Raw genomic sequence first — 18,152 nt, 5'->3', positions numbered from 1 at the left:
CACTTCAAGCCTCCCTCTCTCATTCCCCTTGCAACCCAGCTCAGTCAGTCTCTCTCTTTGGCATACACTCCACATGTACTTATCCAAAGACACAGTCTATTCCCTATGGGTCTAACCATTCTGGAAAGGAGTGTCGAATTCTGCTTACAAAAGGGACCAAAATGTTCATATTCATTGACTCATACTGATCCCACTGGTAGACATCTACTCCAAGAAGGTAAAAAATCAGCCAAAAACTATATACCAAACTATTCCTAACAGCCCTTGTTTATGGCAGCAGAGAGGAAGCAACAAAGCATGTGGGCATCAGCTGGGCATGGCTAAACAAACCAGAGTAAACAAATGCAGGAGGCAAAGATCAAATATGAAAGGGTGATACAAAATGATTGAGCAAAAGAAGCAAAACCAGGAAGATGGTACATGCAAAACAAGCAGGTAAAATGGAAGGAAAATCGTATGCAAGCCTAGAAGACAAGCTGAGAAGAAGCACCTTCTTCCCTTCCTTGAAGAGGTGGGGGCTGCATGTGGGGAATGGTACATGCGCCATCACCCTCATGTACTGCTTGGCTCAACTGTCCTTTTTCTCCCTCTTTTTTTTTTTTTAATTGTGACGAAAAGTGGAAGAATGGTGTGAACCACACATCTTGTGACTCAATTCTGAATCTAGCTCAGTTCCCTTTCTATTCAGTTACAGCTCTATTCAGTTCTAGTCCAATTTCTGTCTTGTGAGAAAACTTTACTGCATTGTTTGGACCTAGGGCTGTGTGGTTGGGAAGCTGGATCACCTCTGTCTGCTGCTCAGAGGCCCTGGAGCCCAGCTCGAGGTGAAGAGGATGCAAGTCTTCTCGCAGTTACACATCTCAAGCAACCCATGTTTTATCTGCAAATTGGCCCCACACTGGTCAGCCAGCTATTGTGTCCTTGTTCTTTTGATTGAATTCAGACACTGGGGGGAGTAGGCCACCTCTTTTTCTGATTTCAGGGAATTGCACCTGTTCACTGGCCCCTCTCCCAACTTGGAAAACCCCTAATCTTTCCTCCAGTTAGAAATCAGATTATCTAATCCTGCATCCTGGCTTATAGCCTGTTCACTGTTTTCTTTTAATGTATCAAAACTGTTTCCACCTGTATTCGGGGTCCAGTGCCAATCTGAGGACACCTCATCCCAATTTGTTATGCAATTGGCGCGCACAGCTGAATAAATGGATAGGCACGGAAGCTTGAATCTCAGTCTGAATTCTCAGCCACTTAAGATTTCACCCACCACAACTGTTAAAAGGAATGAATAGAATAGCTCCATGAAAAGGAGATAAAGAAAAATATATTCAGAAATTAAAGTGATATAAAAAGAAGATAGCCAAAAAAGCCTTTTAAAATGTTTTAAAAGACTGTTCTTTGAGAGCAGACAGGGAATGTCTCACTTTTCTTTCATACCCCGCACAGTGCCTGATATATTTAAGCCATATGATAAACACTTGCTGAATGATTTAAGAAAGAGAAGAAAAAAGTGGTTGAGGAAAAGAGACAAGAAACTGCCCGAGATCAGTAGGCCATTAGCAGCAATGACCCAACAAGGAGATTAAAACAGATCAGTAATACAGATAGGAAAAGAACGAGCGTCCAGGGAGAGGAAGAGAAAGAAAACATGAAGGAGGAAAAAGTGAATGACCATGTCACAAACCACAAAGAGAACAAATTAGGAAATCACCATTCCTCCACTTTAAAAATCACAAGCTCAACAACTAAGCAGAAGAGGACAGCTCGGCTGACTGGTGAAATCCAGAAGTCAACAGGGGGTGAGAAAAAGTCAGGTAAATAATTTCTTTTTTCTAAGAGGTAGCTTTGAAACGAAGGGAAAAAAAAATCAGCTAGGACAAAAGCAGCAGGAAACAGAAAGGACAAGTGAAGGCTTCTTAAAGATAGGAAGTGGAATGCTCTTAAGAAAAGGAAAGAAAGAATGAAGATGAGAAAAAAAAAGAAGCGATAGAAAAGGACAGGCTCCCAAAGGAAACAGGAGCTGACTGCCATCTCACTCAAGGGCAAAAATATTGTTGGCCCTGGCTTAAAAGGTCTCCTCTTCTCATGATATTGGTGCAAAAGAGGTGAGAATGGGGGTGATGGACAGGAGTGTGCGGCACAGAACACAAAGACTATCTCTCAATTGATAGATTTTATTAAGCACCTAGCACAGCCAAGCATGGTGCTAAGTCAAATGCCACACCTAAAAACTCTTCACTTCTGAGGCCCTCCAGAGCCATTCCCTGGTTCACTCAGAAGCTTGTTAAACAAGGGTGGTAAGGACAGTGAGGACGGCGATAAACATCACTGGAGTGCTTAACAGATGTCATCTCGTTTGATCCTCACAAAGATCCTGTGAGCTTGGTGCTATCACTATCTCCACTTTACAGGTGAGGAAACTAAGGCTAAGAAATCTCCATGCGACTGACCTACGACCATCCAGCCAAGCAGTGTGAGAGGCAGAATTCACACTCAACCCTTCCTGACTTACAAGCGTTGTATCCATTACACCACCAGCTGCTCCTGATGACAGTAAAAGCTAATGTTTTGCTACTGTGGCATGCTGCCATACGGTATCTTTCCATGCCTGTACTGGATTCATCATTTCACGGGCACCTCCATTAATACAATCCTGAACCAGTAACATAGAGCACGTTATTTAAGATACATAAAATGATGAGTCCCTTGCCAACTAAGAACCTGTTCGTTCTGATTTTTCCGTAAATCTCTTACTTTTAAAAAGTCTAATTACAAGAGAGAAGTGACTGATTTCATCAGTTTCGAGTTAAGTGCTGTGTCCAGGGTCACACAGCTCATGTCAGAGGCAGCCTTTGAACTCAAGTGTTTCTGATTCCAAACCCGGCAATCTATCCACTACGCCAGGCTGCAATGTGGCATTACAACCACCAAGCTATGTGGCAAACCATGTATCTTGAGCAACAGTGAGCAAAACTGAGTACAACCAAAGACTCTGCCAAGGTGGTGCAATGACATGCAAGTGACTATATTCTCAAGCTTTATATGAATGAGATTCTAACAGCAAACATAAAATCTTATTTTTAAATATCCTTATTATGCATCCTAAAAAAGGATATAGCACTGACATAAAATCACTGTTGCTAAAAAGGAAAATCCAGTGTTTAGTTTATTAGAAGTGATTAAATGCATTAAGGACAGCAATAATTCAGTGGTTAATCACTACCAAAACTGCATAAAAGGATGTTTACCTGGACACATCCTAAGTAAGAAGGCCCATCCCAAAGAGAACCACCTAGGTCATTCCCCTCACACCACATGTCCCTCTCAGAGGCAAAGAGATCTTTAAATTCACTCTCCTGCAAACCCCATTATTTTATAGACAAGGAAACTAAAGCTCATGAGATGATGTGATAGGCCCGTGTTCATGCAGCTTGACACATGAATGGGACTAGAATCCACTTGTGCACTGAGGTACAGACGTAATTTTTCCTGCCCTTCTTGATAGTCAGGTTATTATTCAACACTGACACTAAAGGCCCTCTGACACTTGCCCAAATGTAAAAGATTAAGTACAAAAGGAAAAACAGTAGCCTAAACTTTTACAATTCTAGTCTCCAAACCCAATTTCCCTCAAGGGTCCCCTACAGTTCTCCAGCCCCAGAAAGAGAAACCCAGCTGAGATGATTACAAAAATGCAAATTTCTGTTAAGTAAATATTCATTTTTGGATTATCTTTCATGAGGAATCTAAAGATACTTCCTCACAAGGGAAAAAAAATCCCACAATCGAATTCAAGCTGGTTTCCAGAAGTGAAGCTAATGCAGCACAGGCATTGCCTGTGGCCACAAGTCCACTGCCCAATACACTCTCCCCAAAGAAGGCTCTTCTCTCCATGGTCAGCATCATGTACTGTGACTCATCCTCCCAGCATACATTCTTTGTGCACATACTTACTACTACTGCTGCTGCTACTACTACTACTACCACCACCACCACCATTTAAATAGCACTTACTGTGTGCCCGGCACTGGGCTAAGCACTTTACAGATATTATCTCATGTGATCCTCAAAACAATCTTGGGAGACTGAAGTTAAGTTGATTCATTCATTCAATAAAAATTTATTAGGTGCCTAATATGTGTGCCAGGTACTGTGCTGTGTTGGGAATACACAGTCCCTGCCCTCAAGAAGCACACACTGCAATAAGGAGTTGAACACACTAGGATCAGGAGGGACTGGAAAAGGCTTCCAGTGAAAGGTAGGATTTTATTGGAACTTAAAAGGAGCCAGGAAGGTCAGGAGGTGGAACTGAGGAAGAGAATTCCAAGGATGAGAGTCAGAGAGAATGAATGACCACAGCTGAAAGATGGAAGGTCTTGTGCATGGAACATCCAGGAGGCTGGTGTCACTGGATCAAAGAGCACAGGAAAGAGCAGAGTGTAAGATGAGAAAATCAGGAGAGGGCTAGGCTGTGAAGGGCTCTGGATGGCAAACAGAGCACTTTGTATTTGAAGCTGCAGGTGATAAGGAGCCACTGGAGTTGACAGAGTATGGCTAGACCTGCATTTAGGAAAATCCCTTCAGTGGGTGAGTGGAAGAGGCACTGGAGTGGGGAGAGATCTGGTGCAGGCAGACCCACTCCATCCCAGTAATTACAGCAAGAATCCAGGCAATGAGGGCCTGGAGGGGAAGATTGTCAGGAGAGAAGGGGGCATATTCCAGAGATGTAAAGGTGAAATGGACAGGCTTTGACAACTGGCCAGGGTCACAGAGTTAATGAATATCTGAGGCTGGATTTGAACTCAGGTCTTCCTGACTCTATCCACTGAACTATTTATTCTCCCCCCCTTCTTAGTTTACATAAATTAGGTATTTTTTAAACCATTCTATAATTACCATTATCACAGGAACAACACTTCTGAAAACAGCCATAAAGTTTTTGGTTCTTCCTATTCTAAGCTTACGCTCGTGATCACAGTCTACCATCTGAACTACTCTAATAACCGAACTGCCTTAAGCCACAGATCCCTCTGTCCACATGCAGTTATAGGAAAATATTTACCAACGGTGCAAACTCGTAAGTGCCTTTATCTTCATTAGTCATTCTGGAAAGGTTCCCCATTAAGTCAAGAAGCAGAGATGTAAAGGGGCTGACTAGAACATTTCCCAGTCACTTTCCGAGTATTTTTCTTCAGGTCATCATGTTTCCAAAGTCAAACAATGAAGGATGGACTTTGGTGCACTGGTGACTGAATAACAACTCAAAACACAAAAACCAAGTCTGACCCCCATGCAGCTACTCCCCAAATTCACATGTGCAGAGGGTGCTGGTGGGAGGGAAGTTCAGGCAGAGCCTGAGGCAGGCAGGCACTGCAGTAACCTCACCCCAACAGGACAGATGAATAGTCACAAATTAGGAAGGAAAAAGTCAGGGACGGGGCATATCTGAGAACCGTCAGATGTACATTTAGAGTCTTGTTTGGTTTTACTTCCAGTGAAGGGCAGAGAACAGCCTCAAGAAATTACCACCACACGTGGTCCCTGATGGACCATTTCATAGATAGTACTGCAGATTTTATTTGAAATTTTCTGACTAAGTCACACCATGCAAAACATTTAGCAAGATCAAGGTTAAAAACATTCATACCTGTGGGAGTGCAGTATTGAGCTGTCTCTGCAAGGAATCTCTTTCATGGCCAACCTCATGCAACTTCCCCTGAGTCAAGGCAAGCGTTTCTTGAGTCTCTCGAAGAGTGTCCAGAAGACGATCTCTTTCTTCCAACATGGACACCATTAATTGTTCAAAATGTGAATCAGCATCTGGCTGTAAAGGGGAACCAGAACCATGGCTTCCACCTCCTCCTGGGGGAATTTCTGCCTCACTGATGGTTGGCATCACCTCGCACATCATCTTGAAATAAAAATTCAGACCATAGTCATTAAATGCAACTCTAGAGTCCAGAAGCAATTTAGAACAATGTGCAAACTCAATACATCATCACAAGTTAAAATGGAAAAGCATATTTTCTTTCTGGCCTTCTTAAGAGTAATGCTGTCTCTAAGTGCTACACAAACATGATGTGAACTGGAAAAATCAGAACATCCACCAGACATCTAAAAGCCAAGAACTCTAACTGAATGAACGTAGAAAAGATTGGTATGTGCTAAAACTTGATCATCACCTTTCATTAAAAATATATAAAAAAATTTTTAAAAAGGAAACTTGGTGACCTCTTAAAAAGCAGCATTTTTTCTTAGTTGCTACTTTCTTAAAAAATGCTCTTTCATAGTTTCTAGTTCCTGGTCAAAGAAAGCAACAACCCACAAAATATACCTGGTACCCCATCATCTTTCAAGATGCCAAAAGAATAATTAATCGATAGAATGGACAAGTGCTAAACCCATCAAGGTCAATCCAGGAATACGTATGGGCTACTACTGGAGAGGACAGGTAGAGGTCCAAGTTCTTGCACTGGACTTGGTGACTAGAACAAAAAGAAGCTAAATTATTCAACAGCTGGGAGAGCTTTGGACCGCAGTAACCACTCAGCCTTATGGGGATGGGCTACAACAAACACTTAGTGTGTAGAAACAGTGGATCAACATGGTCACAGAGAAAAGGGGACAGAATAAAGACGAATGGCAAAATTTGAGAATACCTCTCAAATATTAAGGGATGAGAAAAAACGACTTTTAAACAGGATTTGAGGAAAGCAGGGAAATCACGGCTCCTCTAGCCCAGGGCTTCTTGGTCGTGCCCAAGACCCCATGAACACCGTGCAGCCCTTCTTGGACGGTTTTGAAATGCATTAAAGAAGATAATGCAGAGAAAAGCAAAGAAAACATACATTTTGCAAGTTCCCTGCCTCCGGCCCCTGAAGACAGCTTTGGTCCAGGAGTTCACAGGAATAAGTCCCCCTCTCCGTCTCACACATGCTACAGTATCACCGCCTGATACAGTATCGCACCAACAGACAGGACCAGCCGCCTTTCTGCCCGGGGAGAGCTTTCGGGGTACACGCAGGATTTGTATCAATACTCAATACACAGTTACGAAGCGCCTCCTCCGCTCCAGGCCCCGGACAGAGAAGTGAACTTGCGGCTGCCCCGGCGGGACCAGGAAACAGCAGGAAAGTCAAAGACAAAACACCCCCTCCCAGCTCGGTGGTGCCAAGTCCTTCCTTCGGGGGCGGCGGAGGAGGAACCTCCCGGGGACCCCCCAACCCCCGTCAAGCCCCGGCCGGGGGTCAGAGGTAAAATCAGAGCCTTCGGCGAGGTCTCCAGGAACACAGCAGGCACTTAATAAGTGCTGACTGTACAAGGTCTCCGGCCCGGCAGCGACGCCCCGAGGAGAAGGGATCGCTGGACCCGATCCACCCCGGCTCGGCGCCCTAAGGTGAACCGTCCGACCCCTCGGTGCCTCAGTTTCCCCACCTCCGCGGGGGACGCCCGGCCCCCACTCCCCGGTCCGAGCTTGCATCCCGGCCACGACGGGGAGCTCCCTCCCCGCCGCCGCCCGGCACTCACCTTGGCTCAGGGCCCGAGCCGGCGCCGGCGCCCAGACGGAGCCCCCGAGAGGAGCCGAGGCCGCGCGGGGAGGAGGAGGGAGGCTCGCGGCCGGGGCGGAGGAGGAGGCTCGCGGCCAGGCCGGAGCCCGGGCCCGCTGCCCCGACCCCCGACCACCGACCCCCGAGGCAGGCCGGCCCGCCCGCCCGCCTGTCCCCCTGCCCGCCTGCCCGCCGCGGCCGGACCCAGGAGCGGCGACGAGTAGGAGGCAGCGGCGGCGGCGGCTGTGGAGGAGGAGCGGCGGGAGCGGGCCGGGCCGGGCCGGGACGCGCGTCATCCGCGTCATCCGCGCGTCATCCGCCGCGGCGGCGGCGACGTCCTGGCGTCACGACGTCCTGGCGTCAGCGCCTCTGCGTCGGCCCGCGGCCGTCTGCGGCTGCGTGCGTGCGTACGTGAGCTTGCGTGCGCGCGCCTACGGGCCCTTCCCCTGAGCTCCCGGGGAGAGCCGAAGGAGGAGCCCGAGCTCCCGGAGGCGTACGCGTGCGCGGAACTACCCAGGTGTAGTTCTTGGAGTGGAAAGGCAATTCACGCCCATCGTCCTCTACCCCGCCGCCCCACCGGGATGCTAGGGGGACGTGCGCGTGCGCGAAACGACTCACGCTTACTTTGGGAAAGGAGAGGGAAAGGTAGAGGGAGACTCTGGGACGCCCGAAGTATGCGCCTGCGCGGAACGACCGCGGCGTGGTCCGGCGGAGAAGAGTGTGGGGCGACGTCTGCCGATGTGCGCGTGCGCCAACAAGCCGGCGGAGCGAGGAGCCCCGCGGAGACCGGGAGAGGAAGAGATGCGCGAAAGAACCTGAGGGAATAAGGAAAAGAAAGATGGAGGAAAGAGATAGAAAAAGAGGAGGCGGAAAGGAGGACAAATAGCGAAGGAGAAAATGGAAGGAAAAGAGGCAAAGATGGAGACGGGGGGACAGGACCGGGCCCAGGGAGCCCAGGAGGACCAGAGGAAAGAGAAGGGCGCCATGGGCCTGCAGAGCCTCCGGGAGCGCCCCCCACCTCTGCCTTCGTCCTCCGGCGCCCGGGGCCGCTTCCGGTCCCCGAGAGATCGTGGGGGGGGCGATGCCCACTCGGCATCCGGACCCCCGGGGACTGGAGGGCCCGAGACGCCCCGGCCCGGTTCTGCCGCTCCCCCAGGGGATGAAGGATGAAACACCTACAAATCCTAGAATTGGGAGGGTTCCTACTGCGGACCCCCGGGAGTAGGTCACGTGCTTAACTACCTGCACTAAATGGGATCATTATGCAAATTAGGGTAGATGTTTCCCCAGGAGACGCGCGGTCAGATTTGCATGATACATTAGCCCGCGGGACTTGGGGCAAACCCTGGGCTCCCCACTAAGGAGAAGTAAGGAGTAGGGTGAGCGCTCTGTCCTGTCTTCATTCCTTTACGGTGGGACTCAGCTGAGAAAACAAAGCAAAGCTGAGCCAATTCCACCCGGAGAGGAACCCTAGAAAGCACCTAGCCCGAGCCCGTCATTTTAGAGACAGGAAAACTGAGGCCCAGAAAGGAGGAGGGATCTACAGTGTCCGTCCCACGGCTGGATATTCCCTGGTACTCGTCTCACCCTTCCTTCTGAGACGGGAGAGACAGTGGAAAGAGCCCTGATTGCAGTCCTGTCTCATGCTGAGCACTCCTGTGACCTGCAACAAGTCACCACCCCCTGGGCTTCACTGTCTTCCTCTTTAAAACGAAAAACTTGGAGTAGGTGGCTTCTGGGTCTGCTACTCCACGATACTGTGATCCCAAGCTCCACCTCCGTCGTTCCCCATTAGGTGCAGGATCCTGGAGGGCAGAGCGCTGCATCCTACTTGTCTTTGCAGCGGAAAGGTCTCGCACCCTTGGTGCCTGCATACAGCAGGCGCTTCATGAATGTCTGTTAATGAATGAGTTTAGTGAGTAGCAAAGCCGGGTCTCTGAATTTCCAAACTGGTTCTCTCCCCACTACAGAGCTCTCTAGGTATTGCTTGGGGGCAGACTAATACAATTCAATCAATCGTTCTTTAAGCACCTCCGAGGTGCCTGGCATCCTAAACTGGATGGGGATACAAAAGGAGGAAAATGGAAGCTCCCTGCCCTCAGGAAGTGCACAATCTAAGAAGATATACAACTACAAAATGCTTCCTAAGTAGCCAAGTTCAAGGCACTTGAGAATATAAATACAAAAAAAAAAATCCTCCTTAAGGAGTTTGCATTTTACTTGGGGTTAGGAGGACAACTTGTAGCAAATAATTAAAAACTAAAAACCACTTGGTTTTCTGGACAGCCTGAAGGGGAGGGGAGGGGGATCAGCAAAGGTCTCCTGTAACCTCAGGCACCAGAGTTGACCCTACAAAGAGGTCAAGGTGAGGACGGAGGGGGAGCACACAGCCTCCCGGGCGTGCACAGGCATGAACACTGGAGAGCAAATGTTGAGTTCAGTCAACAGCGCTAGGCTCAGTTTGACCTGCCCATCAGCGTGTGAACAAGAGTAAGATGATGTCCGAAAAGCATCAGGGCCACGTTGGTGAATGCCAGGGTGAAGAGTTTAGATTTGATCTTAGAGACGATGGGAAGCCACTGATGATTTTGGATGGGGGGGGGAGGGGCGGTGTTGGTGGTATGATCAAATACGTGACAGAGAATATTAACTTAGCCACCTTTTGGAGAATGGAGAGGGCGGAGTTTGGAAGAGAGGTGACCCATGAGGTGGTTGTAATCTCAATGAGGGATGGTGGGAATGATAGGGTGAGATGTCGGGGAAAGAGAACTGACCAGACTTTACAACTGATTGGATAAAGAAGTGGAATGAGTCAAGGAGGACTCCAAGGTGGCATCCCTGGGTGATTGGGAGGATGGAGAGTGGAGGAGGGATGACTTTCTAGGAAATAGTTCTATTTTGGGCATATTACGAATGAGATGCTGATAGGACATCAGGTGTAAATGTCTATTAGGCAGACTGGAGTTAAGATGACAGGTAAGGGCTGTGTATATAATTTTGGGATTCTTCTGAATAGAGATTTCAATAGAACTCACAGAAGCAGTGAAGAGGCTGATTGCTATAAGTGACTAGAGAGCCAGTCTTCAAGTCAGGAAGACAACTCCAAATTATACCTCAGATAGATATCGACTGTGGGACTCTAGGCTAGTCACAACTTCTGAGTGCCTCTTGGCAACTCTATTAGTTGTGGAGAAGGTACTACCCTAAATGGGTGGGCTAAGTTTCTTCACCTGGAAGTTCCCTTCCTGCAGAGATGAAACCATAGGTCCTTTTGCTTTGGGAGCTGGTGGGCTTTTAAGGACAATGTCCAGCAAATAGGAATCCCAGGACAGAGCCTTATAGGATACCCAGGGTTAAGGGGATAGAGCCAGATGATGGCTTTTCAAAGGAGAAGGAAGAGCATATTGTTGAGTTGTCTCAGGTTAGATGGTGAGTTCCTTGAGGGCAGGGATTGTCTTTTACCTTTTTTTTTTTTTTTTTTGTATCTCCAGGGCTTAGCTTAGTGCCTGGCCCATAGCAGGCACTTGATAAATGTTTATCAATTGATAATTTTGTAGTCTGACAGATAGGAAAGGCAAGGAAGAACAGGACTCAGGTAGGGGTGAATGACTGAAAAAGGATGAAGGGAGCGGATGGGGGTGGGAGGGGAGCATCGAATTTAGCAGTTGAGATGCTTGAGAGAGATAAGGAAAAGGAGAGAGAAGAGAGGAAAAGATGAAAGGAGGAAGGAGAGAGAGAAGGGAAGGGAAGGGAGGGGAGAAGAGAAAGAAGAGGGAGAGAGCAGTTTTAGTCAGGTGATGTGGTCAGAAACTAGACTACAAATGGCCAAAGAGTGCATTTTAGGGTTAGGGTTAGGGTTAGAATCCAGGACAAATACTTATTCTATTAGAAGTGTGAACAAAATTTAAGGAAAGATTTAGGCTAATAGCTGGGAGATCTGGAAGGTTCAATGAGCATTAATCCTGGTGGGAGGGCTTTAGCTGGGCCCTGGGGTACCCAAGGGTGACAGACAATTTAGTGCCTGCCCTTAAGGAACTTACACTTTTGAAAGGAAATAAGATGAGGCATCTCCCCCTCCTAACTCTTTCCAGCATCTGAGGTACAGGAGAACTTTCGAGCCCCCTGGGGGGAGAAGCTACTTAAAACCATCAAGCCTTATCAACAAATCACTTTTACTAAGCACTTGCCTCCCTTTGGGAAAGGGATAAGAATACGAGTGGTGTATCCAAAACCGAAATGGTTCTCTTACTGATGAGATCACCAAGTGAAAGGGTAGAGAGAGAGAGAAGGCCCAGAACCGAAGCCTGAGGAACACCCCTGGTTGGAGGGCATGATCTGGAGGAGGATCCAGCGAATTATCATCTCTAAACTGATGATTCTCAAATCCACCTTTCCTGCCCCAACCTTTCTAGTGAGCTCCAAATTTACATCTCCAGATGTCTTTCAGACATCCCGTTCTGGATGTCCAGTAGACAGCTTAATGTCCAAAATGAAATTCCTTGTCTTTTCCCCCTCCTTCCTTCCCATCCTCCCAGTCCCCCAGGTTCTGAACCTGGGAGTCATTCTGGACCCCTTACTCTCACCTACCATATCCAATGTGGTGCCAAGGCCTGTGAATTTCACCTTTGCAACAGATCTCAAATGCATTCCTTTCTCTCCTCTGACATTGCCACCACCTGGCAATTGGACTGAGGCAACAGCTGCTGGTGATCCTGCTGCCTCGTGTCTCTCCCCACTGTAGCCCATTCCCCATTAGGCCACCAAAGGCAATTTCCTAAAATGCAAGTCTAACCATGTCCCCCTCTCCCACTCATTAGACTTGGACATCCCTTTCACCTCCAGGATCAAATACAAAATATTCTGCTTGGCATTCTAAGCCCTTCCCGATCTGTTCCCCTCCTACCTTTTCAGTCTTCTTATACATCTTTGCCCTACATATATGCTCCAATCCAGTGGCACCAGCCTCATGGCTGTTCCCAGGACAGGAATCTCTGGAATATAGGCATTTCCTTGGACTATCTCCCCTGCCTGGAATGCTCTCCCTTTTAAACTCTACCTAGGCTTCCCTGGGTTCCTTTAAGTCTCAGCTAAAATCCTGTCTTCTCCAGGAAGCCCCTCCCAACTGTTCTTGATTCAGAGCCTTCCCTCTGCTGATTCTTTACTGTTTAGCCTGTATATAGCAGGCTTTGTGCATATCTACTTCTTGTTTCATCCATTAGATTGGGAGCTCTTGGAGGGCAAGAAGAGTCTTTTGTCTCTTTTTATATTCCCAGCACTTAACACATTCTGCATAAGGGTTTATTGACTATTAACTTTTTAATACCAAAATAAAAAGCACCAAAATTGCTCTAGCCTGCAAGATTAATGAAGGCACAGATCTACAGACAGAAACATTTTTGTTTTTAACTAATATTAATGAATGATGTTCCAAACATCATTCATTCCTTCCACAAACATTGATCAAATACCTACTGTTAGTGAGCTGTGCTAGTCATCAGGTAAGAGAAAATTTCGGTCTGATGCAGTGCCTTCCTTCATGGAATTCACAGTCCAATGGGGATGGAGGACACATGTACAAACAGCCAACTTCAGCAGCTTCAGGCCTTGAGGCCAGGGTTGGGTCATCCTCCACTAATATATGGGTATAGATGCATGTATATTATATCCTGCCACATCCTATTTGTCTTGGGGCTTCATCCCCCTCTGGCCCTCTGATCAGAAGCCATGAACTCCAAAGCTGGGAGTTTAGAAAGGGAACTTGGCTTGGATATCTCCTCATTGTGTGACCCAGTAAATCTCCTGTGACCCCAAACTCCTCTTGGCTTGGTCTGTTTTTCCTTTTTCCATACTTGTATCCCCAGTGCTTAGCCCCTCTGGTGGGAGGGCTGCTCATCCACCTCTGGTGTCCACCTTCACCAACTCTCACTTGTGGCTCCAAGAAGCTGTAGCATGTGCGGCATGCTACATCTTGACAGACAGGCTAAACCAGGTGGAGGGTAACTAACAGGCCTCCAACCCATTGGTGAGTTAAGGGGGGGGGGGGGTCTATCCCAAGCATGTGAAGACTTCCCCAGCGAGCCAATAAGAACAACTTGTTCCAATGGCCAAGAAGGCTGCTGAAAGCAGGCACTGTGGAGTGTTTTAAGCTTGGCTAGACATCAGAGATGCTGATGAAGACTGGATCATCACACTTCCTCTTGATTTTTATCTTGCCACTGGACTTTGATGACTAGAAAAGAAACTGAGGCTGACAACTTTGTGCAACTGCCTCACTTAAACCCAATTCATGCAAGAATCAAGATATCATCCCATAATATCTATCACTGGTCCTCTTTGAAAATTAAGAACAACATGGACTGACATTAGTATTTGTTGTTGTTTCTGTCATCTCTGACTTTTTGTGATCTCATTTGGGGTTTTCTTGGCAGAGATACTGCTATTTCCTTCTCCAATTCATTTTACAGATGAGGAACTGAGGCTAACAGGGTTAAGTGAGTTGTCCAGGGTCACACAGTTAGTAAGAATCAGTGGCTTTATTTGAACTTTAGGAAGATGAGTCTTCCTGGAGTCAGGACCACAGTACCACCTAGCTGCCCCAAGCTGAGGATTACCCTTTTGTGGTGGGGAAAGCACAAACCCCCTTACTCAAATTGACTGCTCAAAGGCATCTCAAGGTAAAAACAGAAAATCTCCTTTATTCGGTTCTCGCCAGAAACGGGGCAGTCCCTTCACCAGTAAAGCAGGAGTAGGGAGGCGCCTTACAGAAGCAGAATGGTAATTTATATAGACCCTGCCATGAAAATCCCCCTCCCACCACTGACCATTATTCTTATTGGCTGAGAAGCAAGGTCTTAAATCCTAGGCGGGAAATCTAACCAATCCCTTTTGAAACCCAGTTCAAATTTTCCGCTTCCCCAGACTTTACAAAGCCCACGAAAATACACGTCATTATACGCAAATTAGGCATTGAAAATATACGCAAATGAAGCACTGACGACTCATGCAAATTGGGCCTTGAGAACTTATGCAAATCAGGTGGACCTGTGTGAGGACTGCAGACTGAGTGCACATGTGCAGATTAGGTATTGAGGAGTTAGTGAGTCATATCCAATCCCTAAAGCAATACAAAGCCTTATATGGAAATTACCGGACTGTGGAGGAATGGAAACCTGAGCCCAAGGTCTCCTCCACTCCACACACACACAGTCCCTTCAGCTCTCCTCAAAGATGGTCCAGACATCAGATCCTATGTATCAGTGCCTCTCACAAGACAATGTGGATGTACACATGGTGCATGATGTACCTCTTGGTACATGCACACGTTAAACGCATGTCTAAGGTTTCTTTCAGTTCTAAATCTAGGCTCCTAAAGTCCTAGAAGATAGCCCCCAAATTCATTGCCCAGTAACCAACCTGGTAGCGAACCTCTCTAAGCTTAGCCAAGCTGATCCTCAGACATCTGACACCCACATTCAGAGGGCAGACAGCCTCCGTAGAGAGGGGATGGGGAAGCTCATCATCCATAACTAAGAGCCACGGCCAGCTTTCTCCCACATCTCCTATGTAGGCATTACCCCTGAGTAGGTCGCCAAGGAGTTGTCCTCAGCTTTCTGATAGTGGACAAGTGTCCAGCATATTCCACATATACACATGAAACCAGAAGTGCATTGGCAAATGTTTAACAACCAGCAAGGACGTGAGTTATTTTTTGTTTTTTTTTTTTACATAAATCTGTGACTAAGCTCCTGGACTTTTTCAGTGTATCCCTCAGCTGTTATCTTTTAAGACGTTAGCCTTTAATCTTGTTGTGGGGTGGAGTAGATGCTCTTAGCCAAGCTCCACAATCCAAAGACTTTCCTCAACTGAAGGCTTAAATAGAGCAGAGGGAACAAGCTGCTCAGAGGCCCTCCTTAATAACCACTTACTAAGCCTATTATGTCCAGGCAGGGCTAAGTGTTGGGGGATAAAAGACAAAAAAGAAATAAAGAAATAGTCCCTGCCACAAGGAAGACAAAATCTAAGCAGATTCCTTCCTTCCTTCCTTCCTTTCTTCCTTCCTTCCTTCCTTCCTTCCTTCCTTCCTTCCTCCCTCCCTCCCTCCCTCCCTCCCTCCTTCCCTCCTTCCCTCCTTCCCTCCTTCCTTCCTTCCTTCCTTCCTTCCTTCCTTCCTTCCTTCCTTCCTTCCTTCCTCTCTTTGTCTATCTCTCTGTCTTTCTCACACACTTTTCTTTCTCGCATACACACTTTCTCATTCTCTGTCACGTACACCCACTGTCTCTTCTTTCTCTCACACACACTTCTCTCTCTCTCTCTCTCTCTCTCTCTCTCTCTCTCTCTCTCTCTCTCTCTCTCTCTCTCTCTCTCTCTCTCTGACTTTCTCTCTGGAAAACCTTCAGGTCTGAATGTTGTCTCTGCGCTCTGGGAGCAAGGGAAGGAGTGGACTGAGTCAATGACTATTGCCATGGGCAGAAATGACCTGAGGCAGCTTGGGAGCAAAATAGAAGATTTCTGTTGGTGGTTGGTTGTTCCCTAGAAGAATCTAATGAAGGAAGGGACTATGTTTTTCTCCTGGATAGTTCCTGGCACAGAGTATGCCTTTCATCCCTTTTTTAATAATAGTCATGACAATAATAATCATAATTTTAGCTAATATTTACACAGGCTATAAGACAGTTAGTTGAAAGGGCTACAAAAATGTGCATACCCTTTGACCCAGCAATATTGCTTCTAGGACTGTATCCCAAAGTGATCATAAAAGTGGGAAAGGGTCCTGAGTGTACAAACTCTTTCTGGTGGCCCAAAACTGGAAATCAAGGGAATGCCTATCAATTGGGGAATGGCTGAATAAATTGTGGAATATGAATGTAATGGAATACTATTGTGCTATAAGAAATGATGAACAGGAAGACTTCAGAGAGACCTGGAAAGACTTATATGAACTGATGCTGAGAGAAAGGAACAGAACCAGGAGAACTTTGTACACAGCAACAACCACAGTGTGCGAGGAATTTTTCTGGTAGACTTAGCCCTTCACAGTAATGCAAGGACCTAAAAAATTCCCAATGAACTCTTGAGGCATAATGCCATCCCCATCCAGAGAAAGAACTATGGAATTGATGGGGCAGACAATTTTCTCTTGTGTCCTGTTTGTTTTTCATGGTTTCTTCCACTCATTTTAATTCTTCTATGCAACATAACTAAGGTGAAAATATATTTAATAAGAATGTAAGAATGTATGCGTAGAATCTATATAAGATTATACTCCATCTCGGGGAGGGAGGGGTGAAAGAAAGGGGAGGAAGGGAGAGAAAATCTAAGATATATGAAAGTGATTGTAGAAAACTGAAAACAAGTTAATTTTTTTAAAAAAAATTTTTAAAAGATAGTTGATAGTCAGCGTTAGAGCCAGGAAGACCCTGCTTGGTTGAAATCTACTGGCAACTTCCTTTAAAAAGAGATTCATTTTTATTCCAGTTTAACAAGCCTAAATAAAACATGCCTTTCCACGTACGTAGAAAAGTGGCTGTTTTTGGAGAGAGTTTCCTTACCTGGGAATCCCCTGGAACAATGAATTCACAGGTGCAGTCCCTCTCCCCCAATTTCTCCCCTAAGGTTGCAAAAATATACGTTCTCTCTGTGTCTCTGTCTCTCTCTCTCTCTCTCTCTATCTCTCTCTCTGTCTCTCTGTTTTTCTGTCTCTTTCTTAGCTCTCTGTCTCTGTCTCTCTGCCTCTCTGTCTGTCTCTTCTCTCTCTCTCTCCTCTCTCTTTCTCTCTCTTGGTCTCTCGGTCTGTCAGTCTCTCCCTACACACATATATGTATGTATATACGTATACATACATATATAGACATAAATAGATATATACATATACATGTACATGTATGTGTGTATATACACATAGGTACCCTATTTTCCTATTTATTTAGTTGTTTTTCATCTTCCTTTTCAAAAGAACAACAATGGTATCATAATAGGGGCAATGACTTTCCCATGGATTGGAGATGAGTAAGGCAGAGTTGTACTCTATCCTCCAGAATCATTGAGGTCCAGAGGCAGGACAAAAGTCAAGATGGTTGGAGATGTAGTGGAGGAACTTGGCATCTTGAATGTCTAACCAAGCTCTAAGAGCTCCACAGAGCCTGCTTCAGCCACCTTCATGGCTGTTGAAACAAGTTGTTCTCATCCACCCATTCTGCCAGAAAAGTCTTCATATGCTTAGGGTAGACAGCCTCTGACTCACTGATGGTCTGGAGGCCTGTTGGTTACCCTCAACCTGGTTTAGTCCATCTGCCTAGACAGGGTGTAGCCACTACACATGCTGCAGCTTCTGGGAGCCACAGGTGAGAGTTACAGGGGAGAGTTGGGTGAAGGTAGACCCCAAAGGTAGAGGAGCAGCCCTCCCACCAAAGGGGCTGGTCCACTCCGAACACTCCACACTCAGTACAATTTGGTACAATAAATCTCAGGAAGGGGCTGTCATCACTATTTACAGAAAAGGAGGAAACTGAGCCTGAGAGAGCAGGTGACTTGCCCAGGGTCTCATTGCTAGGAAATGTCTGAGGCAGGCTGTGAACTCAAATGTCCCTGGTTCCAAATCCAGCTCTCTCT

General features: G+C 46.6%; 1 protein-coding gene across 5 annotated transcripts in view; it reads right to left on the bottom strand.

Moving 5' to 3' along the window:
• Positions 1–7,667, bottom strand: part of PPFIA1 (PTPRF interacting protein alpha 1) — a 102,488-nt gene extending 94,821 nt beyond the window's left edge. For 3 of the 5 annotated variants that reach the window (XM_072639411.1, XM_072639413.1, XM_072639416.1), the window contains exons 1-2: positions 7,525–7,658; positions 5,645–5,908 (exon numbers count right to left, since the gene is read on the bottom strand). In XM_072639411.1, the coding sequence (XP_072495512.1) occupies positions 5,645–5,908 (264 nt within the window). In that variant the 5' untranslated portion in view covers positions 7,525–7,658. Of the gene's footprint in view, positions 1–5,644; positions 5,909–7,524 lie in introns of all 5 variants that reach the window. The other 2 variants (XM_072639412.1, XM_072639414.1) reach the window with 1 other exon arrangement.
• Between the last annotated feature and the right edge of the window lie 10,485 nt (positions 7,668–18,152).

Source organism: Notamacropus eugenii, chromosome 2 (assembly GCF_028372415.1).
Source record: "Notamacropus eugenii isolate mMacEug1 chromosome 2, mMacEug1.pri_v2, whole genome shotgun sequence".
Taxonomy (NCBI): Eukaryota; Metazoa; Chordata; class Mammalia; order Diprotodontia; family Macropodidae; genus Notamacropus; species Notamacropus eugenii.
This window is presented reverse-complemented; position numbering and strand designations above follow the sequence as displayed.